Source organism: Ceratotherium simum, chromosome 24 (genome assembly GCF_057802395.1).
Source record: "Ceratotherium simum simum isolate JZ-2026a chromosome 24, ASM5780239v1, whole genome shotgun sequence".
In the NCBI taxonomy this organism is placed as follows: Eukaryota; Metazoa; Chordata; class Mammalia; order Perissodactyla; family Rhinocerotidae; genus Ceratotherium; species Ceratotherium simum.
The window spans coordinates 40,750,518-40,768,436 of NC_141923.1; the positions used below are offsets into that span (position 1 = coordinate 40,750,518).

Sequence of the window (17,919 nt, forward strand, 5' to 3'; positions counted from 1 at the left end):
CAAAAAGATCGGACAGGGTTCAGCTATGTTGAACACAGGGGTCAATAGAAGTCAGAATTGACTTGGTGGCACTAACAAACTAAATCTTAAGTTTATAACAAGACACAACTTTAAAAAAAAATCTCTTCCATTAAAAACACTACCTCTGACTCCCCTTTCTAGACTGAAATCATCTTTCCCTCCTCTAATCTCTTCCTACAACCCTTAGCCTGCCCGCCTCATTTCAAATCTTCCATACATAGCCTCTAATGTCCTCAGGATTCCCAGGCAGCATAATGACGAATAAAGTTGGCATTCATTAAATATTTGCAGAATGACTCAATCGTTTGAATATTTAGAACTTTCTGAATAACATTTTTTTTTCCTTTTCATGTAGATAACTGACAGTGCAGATGGAGTCCAGTTTGCCATTAAAGGATGAACATGTGTAACGAAGCAGTATGAAAATATACACCATTTTTAAGATCCTTCAAGACATGTGGAAGTTTTTATGATTAAATACATAAAGACAGATGACATGTCAGAAAATACCACTATACTTTAAAACAAATCTCGCTTTCGTCAGATTGAATTCTCAGGAGAACCAAATTGAAAGTTCCCAGAGAACTGGTCTTTTTACTATGAGAGGATCTCAAAACCGTCCTTCACACAGAAAAACTTTATATTTTGAGGCATTTGGGTTTTTTTCAGTTAGCTGGGCTAGAGGTTTATCAATTTTATTGATCTTTGCAAAGAACCAGTTTTTGATTTAGTGGATTTTCTCAATTGTTTTCCTTATTTCAGTTTTACTGATTTCTGCTCTAATTGTACTATTTCTTTTCTTCTGCTCACTTTAAGCTTAAGTTTCTCTCCTTTTTCTAGTTTACTAAGATGAGAACTTAGAATTTTGATTTTAAATCTTTCTTTTTTCTAAGATAGGCACTTAATGCTATAAATTTCCCTCTCAGTACTGCTTTTGTTGAATCCCACAAATTTTGATAAAATGTATTTTCATTTTCATTTGGTTCAAAATATTTTTTTTTTCTCTTGCGTCTTCTTTTGCCTATGTGCTGTTTAGAATGTGTTGTTTAATCTCCAAATATTTTGGGGCTTTCCAACTATCTTTCTGTTATTCATTTGTAGTTTAATTCCATTGTGGTCCAAAAAGATACTTATGATGTCTATTCTTTTAAATTTGTTAAGGTTTGTTTTATGGGCCAGAATGTGGTCTATGTTCATAAATGTTCCTTGTGAGCTGGAGAAGAATGTGTACTCTACTGTTGTTAGATGGAATATTCTATAAATGTCAATTTGATCAAGTTGTGATATCCTTAGAAATTTTTCTGCCTGCTGGACCTATCAGTTACTGAGATATTGAAGTCTCCAACTATAACAGTGGATTCGTTTGCATGTCCTTTTAGTTCTATATGTTATGGCCTCATGTATTTTGATGCCCTGTTATGCATACATGTTAAGGATTGTTATGTCTTCTTGAAGATTTGACCCCTTTATTATTACATAATGCTTCTCCTTATGCTGATAATTTTCCTTGTTCTGAAGTCTGCTTTGTCTATTTGCTTTTGATGAGTATTAGTATAGTATACCTTTCTCCAATCAGGTATTTGGTTTTATATTTCTTAGCAAGATGTAAACAAATTGGTGTCTTCATGTCTCCTGATCAATGTTCTTTCCTGCTCTTTTTACAGCAGGTGACCCACTGAAAATCAGCCCATCAAATATCCTGGCACTATGCATAAGAGAGACTAGAGCTGACTGCAGGGCCTATCCCTGTGCTGGAGAGGTCCAGGTCAAAAAGTGACATCAGTTCTGACCTGTGAACTATGTTCTCATTTGGGGCTGAGATTAATAGCATAAAGTCAATTATTGTTGTTGCATTGATTATATATTCTATTTCTTCTAAGTTTGAGAATTCAATTCATACATATTAAAGTTAAAATTACATCCAAGAGTATGTCTTATTTCATTCTTCTACGGGAAATAATGTTTTACCTCACCTCCTCCAGAAGAGAAGGCAGGATTTCCTAGAGTGGTACTCTACAATATGTAGTGCTATTTTAGCAATCATCTGTAGCGCGTAGATCAAGAAGACAGGTACCATATGTACAAACTGTGTGATAATGCTCAAGCCAACAACAGGGATGCCCAAATAAAAAACAAGCCCAATCCAGTCTGGCTAAATCTGAGTAAGAAGTCTTCTTTCACTCTTCCCATTTTTATTTCATTCCAATTCTGCCAGAACACTAGTAAATTGGGTTTATCTCAGAATTGTAAAAATCAAAATAACTATAATGCCTAATAACTTATAAGATCATTAATAGCTTAACTTTGAACATTTTCACATGTTTTTTAAATCAGAAAATCTAAAGAGCAACTTGGATGATAGCTTCTATTTCTAATGTAGGTAAAGAGAAAACAGCATTGTGCTACTTCTCACTCCTATTGACAATGGGATTGTAAAAAAACAAAAATTTATCTTCAAGATTCAAGGGTACTGCTCACAAAATGGCATTACCTTTTAGTACTCTCATGTTATTGCAGAGATAAAACTTTAAACAACTAAACTTTTTTAGGCATCCTGGCTTTAGGAATAAAAACATCCCCTCTATGTTGTCTAAAAAAAAAATAGCCAAATTTAACCAAAACTAAAGAGCTGTAATTCTATGGGAGTCTCATTTGACCTCCAGAGTTATTTATCACAATATTAATGGAATGTATCCTGTTTCCTCTTGGTATAATCACTTTTTAACATAGAAACAAGATTAAACATGGTTTTAAAAATGTTTTCTTACCTTGGCATTGATAACCCTGTTTCCCAAATACTCCCCTGTTCAAAACAATAGAGAAAAAAGTGACCATCAGTCAAATATTTCAGCAACAATGTTCCTCTAATTACAGTACTTAAGGAAAACAAATTTCATCCTCTGGTCCTTTATGAAAAAAAAAATTCAGAGAAGAGGCAAAGATGATGTGTTTTTGAGCCCTTGTTTGTTACCACAGGACACAGAGGACATCATCTGATGGATTAGAATGCTCCAGATGACATAAACAGGTGGGAATCAGCGATTCTCGTTCCACACGCCTCTGTGGCAATGCCCCAAGTCCTCAATGAAAATGAACCCTCATCCATCCGTGTGACCGGGCCTCAGCCTGGGGCGTCCCTCCACCACCTTCTTTAGCATTCTCTCTCGCACACACGTGAAGACGTGCAGAGGGTGAATAAACAGATACAGATGTAAACAGATGAGTCCACTGCAGCTGCCTGAACTGAGACACCCTCCCTCTTCCCTGTGCTCGCATCACCTCGGGTCCACGGGAGAGGAGAAGTGCGGCCACAATATGCCCATCATGCCCACATCTCTGTCTCTCCCTAATACAGGCTCTGGGTATGGTGATATTATTCTCTTTCTCATTAACAAAGACCACATTTTACTAAGCCTGTAGGATGTGCCAGGCACTGAGCCAACCAGCTGACACGTACCATTTCATTCAATCCTTACAAAAGCCAGGTGTGGTAGCACACATAATAGGATGGCTAAGAGCGTAGACCCTGAAGCCAGTGGCCCGGGTGTGATTTGGGGCAAGTTGTTAACTTCTTTGAGCCATAGTTTCCTCATCTATAAAAAGGAATAATAATAACAGTGCCTACTTTATAGGGTTATTATGAAGATAAAAAGAGCTGATAATATTAAATACTTAGAATAGTGCCTGGTACTTTAAGTTCTATATAAAAGTTTGTTATATAAATAAAATAGAATTATTGTCTCTATTTTGCAAATGAGGAGGCACTGATGCGTTATATAACTTATCTAGGTTCACACACCTAGTAGGTGATGAGATTGAATGCCACAGTTCATATTCTTAACCATATGTATGTAACACATATACCAATATTTTAAGTATGTGTCTCTGTGTATGTCACAAGGCTGGTGGGGTGAGAGTTAATGTTTCCTTGGTGGAAAAAATCTAGTGAAATTATCAAATAAGTTTCCATTAAGAACGCTAGGTGAAGTCACAGGTTGTCACCACAAATGCCCATAGGTCACATAAAGGAGGGAAGCAGAATAGTGTGACATGAAGTAAACAGCAATGGACAGGGACCCTTCAGGTCAGGCAAACCACAGGGAGAGGTGGACTACGACTAGCTAGAGAGCGCAGACGGCTGCAAAGAAGGAAAATGGGCGCAAAGATCCCACAGCTTCTGATCTTTTCAATAGAAAATGCAATAGGAAATTTTTCCTAAAGACTACAGCTGTTATGGTACATTTGTAGACTCATATCAACAGTCAGTTTCAGGCCTTTGGTTTAGACAAGACTCTATTCTTTTTTTTTTTTTTTTTGTGAGGAAGATCAGCCCTGAGCTAACATTCATGCCAATCCTCCTCTTTTTGCTGAGGAAGAGTGGCCCTGGGCTAACATCTGTGCCCATCTTCCTCCACTTTATATGGGACGCCGCCACAACATGGCCTGACAAGTGGTGCATTGGTGCGCGCCCGGGATCTGGACCTGGGACGCCAGCAGCGAAGCGCGCATACTTAACCGCTAGGCCATGGGGCCGGCCCTGACAAGACTCTATTCTTGATTGAAAATGCCAGAATCAGTAACCAACCCTGGATTCTGACTGCTAACAGGTATAAAATCCAAAATCATCACTAAATACAAAGTAATTGATCAATATTCAGAAATTACTCTGAACCAAGTGCTTCAGCCTGCACTAAACAAAATGACTAAAGTTTGCAACGAAAATGTAGATCTCCTTTCACGCTGCAGATACTAAACCCTGTTTTCTCCTTCTGAGATGGGTGTGTATGTGTGTATGTTCCTGTGTGCGTGAGGGGGTATTTCTTCTCTTTCCAAATAAATATGTTTAATGTTGCCTCTGATTCGAGATAACTATTACCTAAATTTATTTTACATTATAGATTTGCCACTGAGACTTAAGCTTGAGTCACATGTATAGTAAGATATTGCCCTAATTCATCTAGAATTTCTTAACTGCCAATTATCTTAATTCCTCGATGCCAGGGATTATAGCATATGATCACTGAGAACTATTACCTTCAGCTACATACCATAAGGCCGAAGACTACTGGGTGCTTAGTTTACTTACAACAATTAATATCAGAACTCTTCATGGGATTCATGCCCTGTTAATGCACTAGTGTTGATATTTCTCTCTTCCTCAGGAGCAGATTATTCATTGATTAACCTCTTTCTCTGAGTAGTGCTTTTTGACCAGTTCATGATTCATTAGCACCTTTACCAAAATGTTTGGGAAAAGAAACACCATCTAAAACTTAGATCTTAAATTCTTTAAATTTTTATTTATTGGGGATTTAAATTGCTGGGTCAACATATTAGAATAAGTGGCAAAAATCACATCCTAAAACAATTCTTAATAATCATGTTCTCTCCTGAAATCACACCCAACCAGAGGAAGCCTCCATTAGAAAGAAGGTCTTAGGAGGAGAGAAGCCAGGAAGCTCTTACCAGATAAACTCCCTGCAGTGAGAGCAGTAGGTGGGCTGCCTCAGGTATGTGGCCATAAACTTGTGCCCATTGATCTGGTGGACTCGCCTTCGCATAGCTCTTTGGCGCTTCCTGGTAAAATGTTTGAAGATCCGGTCTCTCTGGAGAGTAGCTGTATATTGAAAGAAGGGAAAAAAGAACAACGCGTAACGAATCTACCTGCACCTAGCGTATGAGAAAGTTTGATAGTTCAAATACTCCCCAAATTATTTTTTCTTTTTTCAAAATGAAAAATACCCCAGAAAATCATCATGCTTTCCTAGTGAGTTCAGGACTCTTAATTTTTAGGGTTAGACCTATGTGAACCCTGGGATTCCCACTGCCTGGTTGTAACTGGCTGTCGTGGGCCAGTGTCCCCAGCACAGACCATGGGTTTCCCAGGGTTCTGATGCTCCAGTCTGTGACATCAGCATGGCTTCCTAGCCCCTGTCTAGCTGTCCGGGACCTCAGGTCTGTCTATTGGCTATAACTGCTGGCTGGTGAAACAGAGTTTCTCGTTATTTCCCTTTCATTCCGGCATCCTCCCAAACTGAACGAGGGAACTGCCCTACACAGACAGTGAGAGTGCTGCCCCACAGCATCAGGCCCAGCACCACCTCCGTTAACCCGGAACAGGTAGAAATTAACCTGGAATACGAGCAAAGTTCCTTTTCTAACCTCACCTTTTTAAAAGAGTGGCTCCTAAGAAGACTCTGAAAACTGTGTACCATCTAAAGACAGTAAATGATGTTTTCCACATAATTATACTAGAACTTTTCTAGTGTATGCACAGTCTTGTGATTAATAAAGTTTACTTCTTCAATAATGCTTTTAAATTAATAACTTATGCAAAAGAAATTTAAGGAATTATGTAAGAATAATTTGCTAATAAATTTTAAAATCTGGAAGAAATGGAAGAAGTCCATGAAAATACAAATGACCAAAATTAATTGAAGAACAGCTACATAAACCAAATAGACTAAATTTTTGGAAGAAATCAAGAAAGTTTTCTAAGGATTACCTCTCAAGAACCATCCATACTCAGATGGTTTCATGGGTGAATTATTTTAAGCCTTCAAGGACAAGATAATGTTAGTGTTTAAACCTGTTCCAGAATAGAAAAGACAAAAAGCACTTATTTTTTAAAGGAAACTATGAGATACAATCCTAGGACTAAAAGATATAACTGATATATCCTAACATATAACAGAAAAAAGAAATCAGAGGTTAGTAATCATGTTTTATGTCATGGACCCCTTAGACAGTCTAGTGAAGCCTCTGGATCCCTTCTCAGAATAAAGCTTTATAATCTAAAAAAATAAAATATGTAAGATTACAAAGGAAATCAAGTCTCAAAATATGTTTCAAGTGAGATAGAATAACATATGTGCTTCTTCTATAAGTTAATTAAATACTTAGTGGTAGACCTAGTCATTATAATAATTTTGAAGTAGTGATGAGGGTAAGTTGCATTGCAAAATATCTGTGAAAACTGTAACATAACACGAAAATATCTGTGATTTCTATTGTGCCAACATCATAAGTACTGCTAATACTACTGTGGTTTGTTTGTAAATGGAAGAAAATGCTACATTTATATTATAAGTTAATGAAAATAAAGATGAAAAGTTTTTTTCTCTCATCAAGTTTCTGGACCATCTAAATTCTAATTATGGGCCCCAGGAAAAGTACCCCTCTGCATATATATCAAGTTCACTCATAAATATTGATGTAGGGCTCTTCATTATTGAAGTTTGTGTAGTTACAAAGTGAATAGGAAAGCAATGTTAGAAAATATTAGTGAATATTTTCATGTTATGGGGTCTTTGCTTTCCTATTCTTTTCCAATTAGTCCCCAACACAAATATTTCTTTCCACTTAATAAAAGCATCTTTCCCTGCCCATCACATTGGCTTCTCAGTTTCTTGGATATAGTAACGTATGTGCTGAATGTTTTAACATGCAATTTAAACTAACTGCAAAGTAAAACTGAAAATCTTGTAAAAGTTGAAGAATTTCTATGCAGTCTATGGAAAATGATGTTTGACAATGGCTAGATTCACGCGCAAAGCCAATGGCAGATAAGGCTCTGGCAGAGTTAGATCAGTTAACAACTGAACAAACGAAATTTGATAAAATGACATGACTGTCATTTTAAGAGAGAATAATTTGAATATCAACATATTAGGTCCCCGAGAAAACGATGAAGCCTCAAACACTTGTTAAAAATATCCTATTTAAAACTGTACTATAAAAATAAAAAATAAAATAGGTAGTATTCTGCTATAATAAAATTGTCTGAAAAATTATTTTGTTCTAAAAATTAGTGCCTAGAGCAAAATAGCAAAATTTGTTTTAATATAAAAAAGATTTTCATAATTCTAGTTTCCTTTTTCAAACTCCTTCTCTCACTTTTTAACTATTAAAAAAATTTAGTCGTCATTTTGAAGGATTCATTTTACACAGACTTTTCCCAGTAGCAAATACATCCAGACAACCAGGAACTTCTATACTATCCAGCATTATCTTAAAAGAAAAACCCACTGTGACCAAGTGAGAATTTTCCCAGAAGCATAACAATGGGTATATTATTAGAAAATCTATTATTATATCTTATTCTATTAATAAATAAAAGGAAATAAGTATGATCATTTCAATAGATGTTGAAAAGGCACTTGATAAAATTTAACTTGTAATCCAATAAAAAACTTTTTGAAAAGTAAGACTAGAAGATTGTCTCCTTAATACGACTAAAACATGATGTTCACAGGTAAAAAGCATCAAACTGAATGGTAAGTGAAAAAAAAATTCCCATGAAAGTCAAAAACAAATAAGACCAATTATCACCATTAGTATTTAATATTACTCTGATAGTACTTGCCACAGCTGTTAGAAATAAAAACAAAATAAAAGATAAACCTATTGAAAAAGGAGGTAAAGATACCATTATTTGGAGTAGTTTGATACATGACTAGCAAACTCAGGAGAATTCAGCCTAATCTATTAACAGAGTTCAGTAAGATGGACAGTAATAAATCATTAAAAGTCAACAGATCTTTAGTATATCAGAAGAATCAATTAGAACATATAAAAAAACATTCCCTTCACACAGCTACAAAAACCAAATTATCTAGGAATAATTTATCAGAAGAAGTGCAAGATTTGTAGGAAGAAAACTATAAAACCCAACTGAATAATATGAAAAGATACGTAAAAATGAAACTCTTAGATAGGAAGACTCAATAGTATAATGTTGTCATTTCTTTCTAAACTAACCTCTAAATTCAACAGAGTCCCAATCAACATTCCCAAAGGATGTTTTTAAACTTGAAAACTTTTTTCAAAGTTTATTTGATATCATAAATATTTAAAAACTGTCCAGGGGCCGGCCCCGTGGTGTAGTGGTTAAGCGGGTTCGGATCCTGGGCGCGCACTGAGGCACTGCTTGTCAAGCCATGCTGTGGTGGCATCCCATATAAAGTGGAGGAAGATGGGCACAGATGTTAGCCCAGGGCCAGTCTTCCTCAGCAAAAAGAAGAGGATTGGCATGGATGTTAGCTCTGGGCTGATCTTCCTCACAAAAAAAGAAAAAAAAAATACTGTCCAAAAATTTCAATGACAGAGGACTTGCCCTACATGTTAAAACATATTCTAAAGTCACAATAATTGAAACAGTGTGCTACCACTTCAAGAAGTCAAAAACTAGAAATCAGTTTAGCTGAAAGAGAATATGGTTCAAATCACGGGGAAAAGATGGATTATTCAATAAGTGGTGCTTAGACAACTAGATAGCCTTTTGGAAAATATCTTTATCTCACTCCTTACACCAAAACAATCTCAGATAAATGTTAAGGAGGAAATTACAAAAGATAAGAAAACAAAGAAAAAAAATACACTCCTGTGATAGGATAAGGATAACAAAACTCTAAAACCATAAAATATTCACAGATTTGCAACTTAAGAAGTTTAAAGTTCTACTTGGCAAAAGACACAAAACAAAGTTGAAAGAAACAAAGTGGGGAGAAAAGGATTTGCAACACATGACGAAGCGTCACTATTTATATGTAGAAATCAATAAGAAAAAAGGATGAACAATCTGGTAAAGATGGGGCAGAGGATGTGAATAGGCAACTCATAAAACTATAAACGCAGACAGACAACAAACATGCCAAGATGTTCAAGATGGATACGCAAGAACCAGGAGGTAAATGACATTCTACTTCTCAAATCGGCAAATACTTATAAGGATTGCTAACACGCCCGTTCTTACAAGGGTGTGGGGCAGTGGGCACCTCCATCCTCTGCTGGTAAGAGAATAAACCCGGCGCCTCTGGCTGTGTTTATCCTGCTAAGCCTCGGTGTTCCCATCTGTAAGCCAGGTAGTGCCTTCCTCACGGGATTTTTCCAAGGACTGAATGAGGTAATGCATTCAAAGTGTTTAGCACAGAGCTAGCCACATGGTAACATTCAACACGCGTAGCTATTTCAAGAATAATTTTTTTTTGGAGACCAATTTGATAATACCCGTCAAAGTTTTAAATATGCATTTCCTTTCATTCAGCAATTCAACTTCCAGGATTTTTTTCTATAAAAAAATACCAGAAAGCAAGAATATACGCTATATAGATATCAGTTGCTACGTTCTTTTTGACAGTAAAAATTAGGGTCTACATAAGAAATTTCAAAGAATGAAATGCAGACATTGCCAAAATGAATTTGGCTAAGACTCCAACGCCTTCAGAGGCTCTAGCACAGTTAAAATTGCACCTGCTTTAGTTTTCGTTTTGAGGGATATGTGTGTACAATCCTTGGTAAGCAGCCTAATTACTTTCATTCTCAGGCTTCCCATCTGTCTAAAGAAGATAAAATATACCCCTGTCCTCAGCCCCTCAGCCCTGTGGGGAGAGTTTCATAATCAATATTCCTGAGAGGTCTTTACAATTTTGGATACGGGTCACATAAGAACAGAAGTCACCCTACTGTACTGCTCTCTTCCACAATACTTCTGGAAGCCATTTAGTAACCACAAAATGAACAGGTTTTAATGTCCCTTTGTTGGCAGATGAGAGAGGTTAGCCTAATGGTATCACCCTATGTCTCACCAATGTTATCACCAACCTGAGACCCAGCTGAATACCGGCCAGTGCAAACTTGTATTGAATTACTAAACATTGATCACATCTAGATGCAAATTAAATTCTCCCTGGGGGTCTAATTACCAAGAATTTACTTATTTAATCCCTTAATCCTACGAAGATTCATTAAAAGTTCAGCTCACTTGCATTTTTAATATTTCATGAATTGAATCCTCCCCCCCCCCCGCCCCCCCCCCCCCCCCCCCCCCCCGCCCCAACAGCTATCACCATAGCAGTATCATGACCTACGAATTCTCCAGGTGATTCCTTACAGCCTGAAGGACTTAGGAGGAAACTGCCTGTGGCTGTACACCTTGTTGGTCATCCCTCAGTGCCTCTGCTCCTGCCTGCGCACCGCCCCCAGAATGCCCCTCCCCACTTTCTTCCCCAACTAGTTAAGTTAGACTTATCCTATCTGCCTCAGAGCCCACGTGGCCTCCCCCAAATCCTGAATCAAGTTGAAAGCCTCCTCCTCTCTGTTCCCACAGCAACCTGGGAGCCGCCTCAACATCTTCCCTTATCCCACGACACTCGACACTCGGGGCTCTGTCTCCTTCACCTCTATCCCAGCTGCCTCAGAAGAACCTCATACATGGTCATTTTAACTAAACTTCACTCTTCCCTCTTCTGTATTCTTTTGCATGTTTAAACAGCAAACACACACACTCATGCACACTTTCACACACACCTGGGAATTTGAAAGATGTTTGGTTTAAGACAACAGGGCCCCCATGGCTTTAAATCCCTGTCGCCGTCCTCTGGATGGAGGCCACGACCAGGAAGAGCCAGCCCTGGGACGGCACTGTGTTCACCTGAGCACAGCCTCCACCCCCACTTCACAATCAGTGCACGGGGAGCGTCCTCATGTTTACACGGCCTCCTGTTGACTTAGGACTGTGTTAAAAGGACTAAAAAAGTATTTTTAGTCTGTTTAAGGTCTGTTGTGCCTTAAACCAACTGGGGTTTGAGAACTCTTTCAGATCACGTTAGTTGAACAGTCAGGCAACCCTAACACGTTGTGCAGCCAAAACTTGCATGCAACCTCTGTTTTGCTCCTGAGGCGCTCAAGGTCTCTAAGCCAACAGGGAGCTGGCCCAGGGCCCCAGCAGGGAAACCACATTCCAGTCTCCAGAGGTGGGCAGGCCCTGAGCCCTGATCCGTCTGACGGGAGTTGGTTTTGACAAGCAATCTCATGGACAGGGTGGAGAATTATTAGGTCATATATAAAAGAAATTAACTATTTTGAAATAAAATTCTATTTCATAAAATCTGATTGTCATCCCACACACTCTTTTTGAAAACTTTAGAATGCACAAGTGACTAGGAGCCACCAAACCACCCCAGGGAAGTTTTCACTGCAAAAAGTTGTAATGGACCGAAACTTGTGAGCTAATGAGAGACTCTGCGGGGGAGGATTGTCTGTCAAGTCTCTGTAAAACTGTCTTAACTTTATCCTAAAAATAGTTAATACTTGATCCTCTTTAGTCTTTCGCTCTACCTACCTAAATTTAAGGTTTTATATTCCAGCAGCAGAAATCTGTATTTGAAAGTACTTCTGAAACATTCTGATGTGAGCCAAAAGCACGGATCCTAGCTCCTCATTTTCAAATGACTGTAAGCAAATTAAATCAGAAAGAAAGTCTATGGCATGGTACTTTTTAATTCCAGAATTACCAATATAAAATGCATAAAGGAAATAACTTTGATTCCATGTAAAATATGATTTAACTTTGTTAAGCTGAATTTGCCTAACACAAAGTCACTGAGGTTTCCTGAGATCTGTGCTTGGCTTTAAGGGGCCCTGCTGAGGAGGCTGTGGGCCTTTCTACATGACAGGCCAGAGAGGAGAGAGTGGTGGTTGAGGGTGCAGGATCTGGAGCCTGGGCATAATCCTGCTTCTCCCACTTAAGAGCTGGGTGATGTTGAGCAAGTCGTTTAATCTCCTATGTCTCAGTTTCCACATTTGTAGAACATGAAGGGCAAGAGAACCTCCCTCAAAGGGCCACTTTGATGACTCACTGAATTAATCAGTGTAGCATAATTAGAAAAGTACCTGGCAGGTAGCAACTAAATGTTACCTATTACAATTGTTGCTAAAGCCCTTACTTCAAATTACCATAGAGTTCAAGGAATAGAAAGGATTTTTAATTCCATCACCTAATTGCCTAGAAGAGGAATCAACACCTAGGAAACATAACATGCCCAAGGTTCATCTAGCTAGCCAGTGCCAGAACTCCCACCACAATCCTCCGCTCCTGACTTCATCCCAGGGCTCTACGGGTAGCACCACACTGCATGGTGTCCTTTACTAACACTGAGTCTCCTGGAATCCCTGGAAAGTAATAAATTTTCTGGTGAGGAAACAGAAACTAACAGGAAGGTCAAGTGAGGTCAAGCAGCCAATGATAGAAGTGGGGACGCCAGACCTGTCTACTATTGTTGAACTACTGAGCAATGTTATCAAATGTCTTTTTTCTTCTTCCTGAGATATTTGGTTTATCATTTGTGCACATGAGAGGGAGTAACTGTGAGAAAAACAAACAGGAAAATCTTAGAGTTAACCAGTTACCAGTCAAGAAAGAACCAGAAAGTATTATGTTGTTTATGTCTCCAAAATATACCCCTGAAAGGTAATGAGACAAGGTAGTAAGAGAATTTTGCTTAATATCCTCAAACACATTGAATAAGCAACCACCTGATCACAGAACTGTGTGCATAAAGCATGATGCATAAGAATTTAAACTTAGACGATCCCTGTCTGAGACAACAACGATATAAACAGAGAAAGATTAGGACATGTACTAAGTGAATACATAACCTAAATGAGTCTTTACAACAAGCACACACCACCAGTGGGTGAGAGCATTAGAGGGGGTTGAGTGAAGAGAGAATCACAGGAGTTGCATATCTAGTCCTCTGATTAATTAAGGAAGACTTCATAAAAGGGCTGAGATTAGCAGTTGTTTGGAAAAGAGGAAGGAGATCTTGGTGAACCAGGATGGGGAGAGGGTTCCTGGAATCTGTGCCAACACCAGTGACAAAGGCTGCAACAAAGGGTGTTGGTATTCTAAAATGGCAAGCAAAAGACCCCCAAATGGCACTGCGTAGTAAAGAATCTTCTCTCTTTTTTGAAAAGAGCTCAACCATATGACTCATAGTTATTTTCCAATTCAGATAGAGTGATTAGATTCGGTGTATTATGAGACCTGACTGTACAGGAGCTATCCACAGGTGTTTCTCAGGGATGTGGCTCCCTCTGAGGAAGCCTGGCCTACATAAACACCTACCGTCATGCAAACTCATGGGGATTACCATGGGCAAGCGGGATACTCATGGGCAAGCGGAGGAGACAAAAATAACTTGTTACTAGATTGACTCTCTTGAATAGGACTCATGGCTCATAGCACCTGTGAAAGCTGAGCCCATCCTCATCCGTCACTCCAGCCTCCTCTGTCAGCAAAAAGGTGATCAGAACAGAGCTCCTGGATGTGACCAAAGTTCCATCAAGAGCCACGGGAAAGGCCTCTCACCCCATTGTTACAAGAAGAGAGCCCTGACTCCCATCATCCCCTAACCTCCTTCTTATCTTCTTCACCTCTGGTATCTATGAGTACTGCCCAAAGTACAAACTCTTCACTTCTCAGTCCTTGAAGAGAGGGACCTTGGCTCCAACATCATCTAGTTCCTCTCTCTCTACAATTTCTTCATCTTAGTCTCCTTCACCAGCTCTTCCCTTTTGCTCAATCTTTAAACATGTGTGTGTCCCAAGGCTCTTTGTACACCATTCTTCTGGTCTTTCTGGATGCTCATTCATCTCCTTAGAGACCTCATGTGTTCTCTTGACTTCTAGCAATTGCCTCTGTATTGAGGACTCCCATATCTGCAGCTCAACCTCTGGCTTCGACCTCTGGCTTCTAACTATTAAACTTATTTCTAAGTATCTTCTCAGCATCTCTCCAAGATATCCCCAAAGTACCGAAAACTTGACATTTGTAGGCTGAATCCTCTTCTCACCTATTCAACCCATTCTTCCTCCTAGATAATAGTACCACTATCCTTGGAGTCATCCAGAAACAAACTTAGAGATGTCTTCAGATCCTTCTTCTCCACCCACAACCAATCAGTTGTCAAGCTCCACTAAACTACTATGGTCTTCTCTCCCTCCCATGCTCATTCATGCCTTCGTCTTCCTCTCATCTGGACTATGTTGTAATAGTTTCCTAACTAGTCTCCCTGTGTAAGTTTGCTTCTCTCTGTAATCCATCCAGCTATGCTTGTGAAATACGGGTTGGATCATGTCACACCGTGTGGTGAGATGGCTCCCCTGCTACAGTCTATGAGAATCTCCTGTATGGAAGTTAGGCTTACTGTAGTTGTCTTATTTGTAAGGTAATGGGGGTGAGTTTTCCCCAAAGGGTGGTGTTCCCGCTGTTCAACATCAGAGAGAAAGTCAAGTCCTCAGCAAAATGACTTTCAGGGGAACCTTAGTCAGATAGGAGACTAGTCTTTCCCCTGGTCCTCACTATCTGGGGTCTGAACTTGAGGACCCAGGAATGGGGCATCCACAAGGCTCTGCAGAGGCAGACTGAGGTAGACCAGGAGTAAGCCTAGCAGTGATGGCACACAGAAAATATGTTAATTATCCTTTGTAAGACAGACCACCTAGTGCATATTATTCTGTGTACATTTCAGTGTCTGCCATTAAGCTCGGTTTACATGGTCCAGCCAGGCCTGAGCTCTGCTTTGGTGAGTGCATTAATGGGGAGCAACCACCCCCTGGGGCTACTACAGTAGATAGAGGGACCTAGTGAAAAATGAGAATTCTTACAGGAAGGTGAATCCTGGGGCATAAGACCTAGGGATACAAGGTCTAGCCATCTCTCTCAGGTGGCAGGTCTGCCTGTCGCCAACTTTGGAGGACAAGGGCGCCTTTTATTAAGAAGTCAGCAGATCTTACACTCCTCTACTAAGTCGGTTCAGTAGACCCCAATGCCAACCTCCCTGATCCAACACCCACGGCTCTCAGGAACCCATCCGATTTCTTCCTCCCTTTCATTCTGCCACAGGACTGGGCTCCTTCAGGGATCTCAAAGAGTTGGTAGAACATCTTCAAGGGGCGAGGAAATTGGGATATTTATCCTCCAGCTCCCATCAATCATTGGTTGATGGCTGCTTCAGGGGAATGAGGCATTAATTCTCCAACATTTCCAGCCTTCCTTTGTGGGAAGAGAGAAAATATGGGCAGGACATCCATAGCATCTGCCACAGAATGAATTTATACTTACTCTGGTCCTGATTTCTCATTTTATTTTACTGCCATATATACTTTCTAACAAGCTCCTTCAAATTCTTTGTGGAATGAGATGAAGTATAAATAGAAAATTCTTACAATAATAACCTTCAACTATTATTGTGCTTACTCTTTTCTGCACACATAATAACAGAAACTCCCCCTGCTCCCTATTATCAAGTGCAAGAATCCTACAATTCTCTTTAGTAAAAATGATAAGAATTTCTACTCTGCTGCTGTGATTCTACAAATATTTCATTTCTCCCCACTGATTTCAACCATAAATAGACTTCCAGCTGCCACTTCTTCATTCTTTAGGTTTTTATAATTTTATTTATTTATTTTTTCCCCCAAAGCCCCAGTAGATAGTTATATGTCATAGCTGCACATTTTCTAGTTGCTGTATGTGGGACGCGGCCTCAGTGTGGCCAGAGAAGCGGTGCGTCGGTGCGCGCCCGGATCTGAACCCAGGCCGCCAGCAGCGTAGCACGCGTGCCCAACCGCTAAGCCACGGAGCTGGCCCCATTCTTTAGGTTTTTAAAGTGAAAATTAAACATTGCTCAGTGGAACATCACCACCAGGTTTCAGGATAATGAGGAAACATGTTTCTGTTCCTTCAAATTTGGAGGGGATCATTTGGAGATATGTCCCCATTATTACTCTTACTGTCATGCTGACTATCTGGAAAATACCTCAAAATGGCATTGTCTTCAACTCCAAGCTTAAGTTAGAAAAAATATCTTGGTTTCATATGCTTAAAAATGGAAACATTTTCCAATTATCTGGCAATTTTTCTTTTATCCTTCATTACTAGATTTAACTGGGGAGAAAACAGCCCACTCACGTATCTCCACTCCTCCTGACGCCCTTTTGAACTTAAGGAGAGGACAGTGAAGCCATAGTGTGGTTTCAGCTGTTAGAGCAGAGGCAACTTGTAAAATGTCTCTTTTTGTTGTTGTTGTTTATAAAGATAATATATGATCACTACAGAAAATACAAATGATACAGAAAACTATAAAGAAAAAAGTTTCTTTGTAAAAATCATCTTAAATCTTACTATACAAATATTCACTTTGAATATTTTGGTGTATATGCCAAATATATACACTGTATAGACATAGAATCTTACATAAGTGGTGTCATACTATATGTGCTATTTTGCCAACTACTTTTCACCCAAAACATCTTTCCATAATTTTTAAAGACTTTATATTTTTAAGAGCAGTTAGGTTTACAATAAAATTCAGAGGGAGGTGGTACAGAGATTTCCCATGTACCTCCTGCCCCATACATGCATAGCCTTCCCCGTTATCAACATCACTCACCAGAATAGTACATTTGTTACCAAGGATGAAGCTACACTGACACATCATAATCACCCAAAGTCCATGGTTTACCTTCAGGTTCACTCTTGGTGTTGTATATTCTATGGATTTGGACAAATGTATAATGACATGTATCCATCATATAATATCATACAGAGTATTTTCACTGTTCTAAAAATCCTCTGTGCTCCACTTATTCCCCCCCACACCACCAAAAGATCTGGCAACCTGATCTTTTCATTGTCTCCATAGTTTTGCTTTTTCCAGAATGCCATACAGTTGGAATCATACAGTATGCAGCCTTCTCTGATTGGCTTCTTTCACTTACTAATAGGCATTTAAGATTCCTCCGTGTCTTTTCATGGATTGGTAGCTCATTTATTTTTAGTACTGAATAATATTCCATTGTCTGGATGTATCACAGTTTATTTATCCAGTCACCCATTGAAGGACATCTTGGTTGCTTCCAAGTTTGGGCAATTATGAATAAAGCTGTTATAAACATCCGTGTGCAGATTTTAGTCTAGACATAAGTTTCCCATATCTTTTTAAAAGTTACTATTTCTGTTTCTATAGCAATTAATACTAAAGTTACCATTTAATCATCATATCTTACAAAATGAATATAGATCACAACTAACTTAAAAATAAGCTAATAGTATTA

General features: G+C 38.9%; 1 protein-coding gene across 1 annotated transcript in view; it reads right to left on the reverse strand.

The window, feature by feature from the left end:
- The window catches only part of PRKCH (protein kinase C eta), a 219,105-nt gene that overhangs the window by 99,234 nt on the left and 101,952 nt on the right, over positions 1 to 17,919 (reverse strand). Inside the window, exons 3-4 of the mRNA XM_087448406.1 lie at positions 5,488 to 5,638; positions 2,790 to 2,824 (exon numbers count right to left, since the gene is read on the reverse strand). Of these exons, the coding sequence (XP_087304532.1) occupies positions 2,790 to 2,824; positions 5,488 to 5,638 (186 nt within the window). The remainder of the gene's footprint in view (positions 1 to 2,789; positions 2,825 to 5,487; positions 5,639 to 17,919) is intronic.